The 5081-nt window shown below is 40.6% G+C and overlaps 1 protein-coding gene across 1 annotated transcript; it reads right to left on the reverse strand.

Moving 5' to 3' along the window:
* Positions 1–3645: 3645 nt before the first annotated feature.
* Positions 3646–4854, reverse strand: LOC124680461 (SNAP25 homologous protein SNAP33-like). Its single transcript, XM_047215518.1, has 5 exons — positions 4495–4854; positions 4240–4336; positions 4017–4138; positions 3828–3925; positions 3646–3745 (listed from the first exon to the last, which is right to left on the reverse strand). Exons 1-5 carry the CDS (start codon positions 4852–4854, stop codon positions 3646–3648), a joined length of 777 nt encoding a protein of 258 aa, XP_047071474.1.
* Positions 4855–5081: the final 227 nt, after the last annotated feature.

Raw genomic sequence — 5081 nt, forward strand, 5'->3', positions numbered from 1 at the left:
CTATTTCGCTTGGAGTGCTAGCTTCTAGCACCAAGACAGAATCCCTAATGTGTGGAGTTGGTATCTCGCACGTAATGATTTGACTATTATCTTGTCTTCCATGATACATTCGAGTGCAGTTATCAGGGAAAGCTGATTGCTTAGCTAACTCAAATCATTCAGCCTCTTGGTATATCTGTCAGTGGAGTCCCTAATGTTTCAACCTTTATTAGTTTAAATAATGTACTCCAATATAAGTAGGGCCTTTATTCATTAAGTGTGGTTGCCTTCTTCATTTGGTGGTATTAGCAGAACTGCCATTTTATATTCCTAAATCTGTAGATTCTAGCAGGACAAGAGTCCTTAATATATGGAGTTAGTATCTAGTTATGATTTAATTATGTTATCCTGTCTTCCATGATACATTGAAGTGCAGTTATGAACGAAAGCTGATTGCTTTAGCTAATTAAAAACATTCAACCCCTGGTCTATCTGTTGCCTTCTTCTTTTGTTGGTATTTGCAGAACTGCCATTTTTCCATCCCTGAAGGTTTCACAGTTCTTGTATCAACACCATTATAATTATTCAAGGACATAATATTCCACCCACTTATACCGAATCACTTATTTTGAATAATTGCAGATGATGAGGAAAGATGGATCTTGTTTTGCATCAGTCTTCTGTTTCTTTATCTACATTTCTAATATGCTGAATCGCTGAATCCTAACCAACAATTTTAAGGGGGGAAATACTAAGAATTCTAATGGTTTGTTTATATATTTTCTGATATATTATTATTTTATATAATTACATGACGGATTGATGAATTCATTGGCACTTGGTAACAAAGTTATCGATTCTCCATTTATTTTTCACCAGTACCGCAGGAGTTTTCTATTTAATGATGTTTGACAATGTTCAAGGGCAATGGTTATTTTATCCCTTGAAATGTTGGAAAGACGGTAATTGTTGTGGATTCTTGTTCAACTCTTTTAACATATAACTCCCTTTTGAACTCTGGCAAAAGTTCACTTCTAAACTTAAGCTACAAAACCTTGAACTATCAAAAGCGGCTCTTTTCTTCTTGGATGATTCCACAAGTGGTGTTGGTTGGTGTGTCAGCTAAAAACTAGCACACAGCAGAAAAAAAAGGAAGAAAACCTGGTAGAAATAGATCAGCACATGAAACTTGGTGACATGGAGGTTCATGCACGTCACTCAAAAGTAGTTGTGAAACTACCTGAGGGTAAAAACCGATGATTCTAGTTCGACGCTGTGAATCAAACAGTTCTAGAGTTCACTGTTGAAGAATGAAGCATTTTCTAAGTTTTGCTTCTTTGAACACTGAATCCTCTAGTAATTACTGTCAAGAATTGGTCTTCACTCCTTGTTCAAATGATGATGTAAATTTGGGTTGTTCTTTTCTGAAAACCAGGTGTTTTGCTGTCACTGAAATATTTCCCAGCTTTTGTCTTGTCTAAATGGTGAGCTGGATGTGCGGCTGTCATTAATTCCTGCCTGGTAAGATCTGGATAAAATTTCTGTGCAATAGTATCTATAGAAGATATTTAAATCATGCCACTATGAAGTTGGTATTTTGGGGAAGTGCTACTGGATTTGTGAATGAAGTGTGGCTCCAGGTTCCACATGTCATCTAAATAGCCAGGGCGTTTTTTCATCAAAATTACCATCTTTCTGGTCCTATGGTTCCAATTTTCCATACCTTTGAGCTGATAAGGAATCACGATTCATGAGCAATGACACCTTTGTGGTGCAGGAATGCTATTTTCCTGTCAATGTAGAAATGCTAAGATTAACTTGGAGTACCTTATCAGCTCATTTCCTGTCATAACCCATTTTGGTTGTGCCACAGTAATAGCTCAATTGCTTGCAGAGTTGTTGATGCTCACATATTTGATATTTCTTGCTTCTGGTATTAGTCTCTTGACAGCAACAACTTACTGTTTGCCTTTTTATCGATGTTACCAACTAGTGTCCCCTTTTATCTTACACTTAATTTTATTCCTTTTCACTTTGGTGAAAGCTGCTTTATTGCCTGTAGGTGATATTGCTTGCTCCAGCATTCTAGCTGAGTTGATAATTCTCTTGCATCTTGCAAGTGATGTGTCCATGAAAAAAATAAGTGGTCTCTAGGAGGAACTAGAGATCATTTTCATTAAGATAGAGCTGAGGTTCGAACTTTTCAAAGGAGCCCAGCTTTCATGGTGCTTTGTCCATGAAAATACAGCAGATTCCTGTTTGTGAGATAAGAATTTTCACAGATTCCTGAATGCCTTTCTGAAAATTTATTAGATTCAAACCCTGCCATTCTACTTTTGCAGCTCCTTTCATCTCTGATTGGATCAAGCCTGAACGTGCCTGGTACATGTTCCATTGGATCGGCTAATGAAGTTGATGGATCGACAAGCTTATTTTATTATGTCTTAGAAAACAAGTCAATGGTGCCACTCATGGCCGATCAGTATAGAATCTACTGGTAACTCCAGATCTAGATGTGTTATTTGTTCACGTGACTTTACTGTTGTTGGATCTTAAACTCTTATTTAGGTGTGGTATGCATACAAAACTATAGCTGCTTTTGGCCATGCATACAGAAGGGCTCATGTGGAGTAATAAATATATATATAATTCAGAGGTATTAAGCGTCTGAATTACTACTAAACATAAATTCTTTTTCTGGCTATTGCTGCATGATAGATTGAATACCAGGAATCTGCTGAGAAGAAAAAGTTGTCAGTTACAGTCATTTTTTTGTGCAACTTTTCAGTGAAACCAGGAAGAGACCTTGGTTCTCTTATTCTGGTCATGCCCCTTTGCTGAGTTATGCTGGGACTTCATATGTCCTCAGAGAACCAGAGATCTTTCAGTTTTAGAGGCTTTCAACGATATCTGAGACAAATTGAAGCTACCTTTTGCCATGGATATAATAATTCTAGCTGCCTGGAGTATTTGGATTTCCAGGAATAATTTGATTTTTTAGAACCAGGAGACAACGTTTCAAAGATGGAAAGCTATCCTCAAAAATTAATTGAGTCTCTTACCTTACAGAATGAATAAGAAGCTTGTTGAACCTTTCAGCAATTGGCTGCACGCTCAGTTTGAAGCTTTAGAATAGAATAGTTTTTTTGGTAGTTGCTTTTTGCTTTTTTGCTTTTGTACATCTTGTACAATTGTATGATACTTTGTTATTATAATTATTAATAAAACTTGCAGTGGGGATTTTCCCCACTGTTTACCCTCAAAAAATCATATTTTTTTCCATCTGGGTCCATTTGCACCATAAATTCGAAATACATTTCTGCCACACCAAAAGGTTTTCAGTTTTCTTTTTGAAAAACGTGCCGTTGTTTAGAATGTCAGCATGTATCCATCTTTTCGGATATATAGTAACAAGCATGTAATTTCCTCCCCTTGACATATACAGTATCTATCCATCCAGGCAGCGTACATTTTTCATCGCAGAGAGGAACAGTTAATCTTAAGCCAACAGATATCAGACTTTGAGTAGAGCGAGACATGTCATAACGTACGAGCAAAAGAAAACTGGGTTATCTGACAACCAAAAGCTGCGCCGGTCAAGGCCGATTCCACAGTAATCTCTGATTTCCTTCAAATAATGGCTGATCGATCAACGCAGTTGGACTCCTATTTGGCGATGATCTTACGCGCGCGGTTGTTGGCTCCCTTCACCCTGGAGTTGAGTTCTTCCACGTCGTCGTTCAGATTATCCAGTGCTTGGTTTTGCCTGAAACATTGGTTGATATACATGGATGAGAAAACATCGATTCAAAACTTCAAAAGTATTGTTTCGCGCCCAGTAAGTTTACCTATCAAGCTCCGAGCCCATGTCAACGGCCATGCCCTTGAGCTGCCCCAGCACGCCGCTGAGATCGTCGAGGGCATCGTCCTGCTTTTGTTTCTCCACCTGAAGGGACAAAACAGTGGCTAAATATGCTAATAGTCGGTAGATATTTTTCCATGATAGTACATATAACCAGAGTCAAGGGAGCACCAACCTGAACTTTGTCCATGGCGCTTGTGGGTTCGGCGTAATTGCGGGTATTCCCCTTCCCTCTAGGGCTCAGACCTAGCTTATCCCTCTGTTCCATTCGGGTCGCCTTCTTTTTGAAGGAATCGTCTGTTTCATGCCATCGATCGAGTTGAAAAGAACAACGAGTACAGAGAAGGCCTCATGATCTGAGTATTTGAAGTGTACCAATATTATGAGATTGTACTTACCTCGCGACACCTGGGCTGGTCCCTTGATCTGCCTCGTTTTCTTTGGCTTCCATGGCTTGGAGAAGAACCCTCCAAGGCTCCCGAGAAGCGACTCGCCCTAGTTTTGGCATGGAATGCATTACTTTTAGAGCCGGGAAACAGGTTAATTCCCGCAGGAACCAGAAGTATATACTCGCGTTTCATGTGGAAATTCAAATAGGCCTAGGTGTTGGGGAGAGTGATGCCATTTTGTTCATGTGGCAGGAGCATATGCACCTTGGCGAGGTCCTGATCGAGCTCGACGGCCTTCTCGTGCGTCCTGCCGATCTGGTCACCCTGCTTGTTCAGCGTGATCATCGTGTTGGTGGCATCCTGCTTGATGTTCTCGGCGATGCGGAGGCAGCCGTTAAGCGTGTCCGTCGTCTCCTCGGCCTTGTACGCTGCGTAGTTCTCCAGCTCCTCCACCGACTGGTTCTCCAGCCCGCCCGTGTCGCGGAACCCGTCCTTGTACTGCTTCTTGCCACCGGCGGGGACCGAGTATTTGCCCCCCTTCTTCGGTACGAGATCATCGTCGGAGTCAGAGTCGAAGGGGTCCGCCTTCGAGGAAGAAGCCTTGGCGCCTCGCGACACAGGCATCTTGTCTTGTCAAATTTATAATGTATTAATAATGCTAGGCTAGTGTAAACAAGGGACAGGTTCCTGCAAATCAAACAAGTGAAGGTCACATTGCCATTGCAGAAACAAGACCAACAGTCACTATTGCGAAACGGGAAATGCATTACAAAAGGGAAAACGCAAAATGTTCAAGAAACAAAGCAGCATGAGCAAAACATTGACAAGACATGTTGAAGTGTACTAGAGAA

This window comes from Lolium rigidum, unplaced genomic scaffold (genome assembly GCF_022539505.1).
Source record: "Lolium rigidum isolate FL_2022 unplaced genomic scaffold, APGP_CSIRO_Lrig_0.1 contig_17095_1, whole genome shotgun sequence".
Lineage (NCBI taxonomy): Eukaryota > Viridiplantae > Streptophyta > Magnoliopsida > Poales > Poaceae > Lolium > Lolium rigidum.

What these genes read in the sequence shown, in the direction of transcription:
- LOC124680461 (XM_047215518.1), bottom strand. Translation starts at nt 4,854, where the DNA reads ATGCCTGTGTCGCGAGGCGCCAAGGCTTCTTCCTCGAAGGCGGACCCC. An exon ending in ACCAGCCCAGGTGTCGCGAG is followed by an intron (nt 4,139 to 4,239) that starts GTAAGTACAATC and finishes GGCATGAAACAG; the next exon opens with ACGATTCCTTCAAAAAGAAG. An exon ending in GCGCCATGGACAAAGTTCAG is followed by an intron (nt 3,926 to 4,016) that starts GTTGGTGCTCCC and finishes TTGTCCCTTCAG; the next exon opens with GTGGAGAAACAAAAGCAGGA.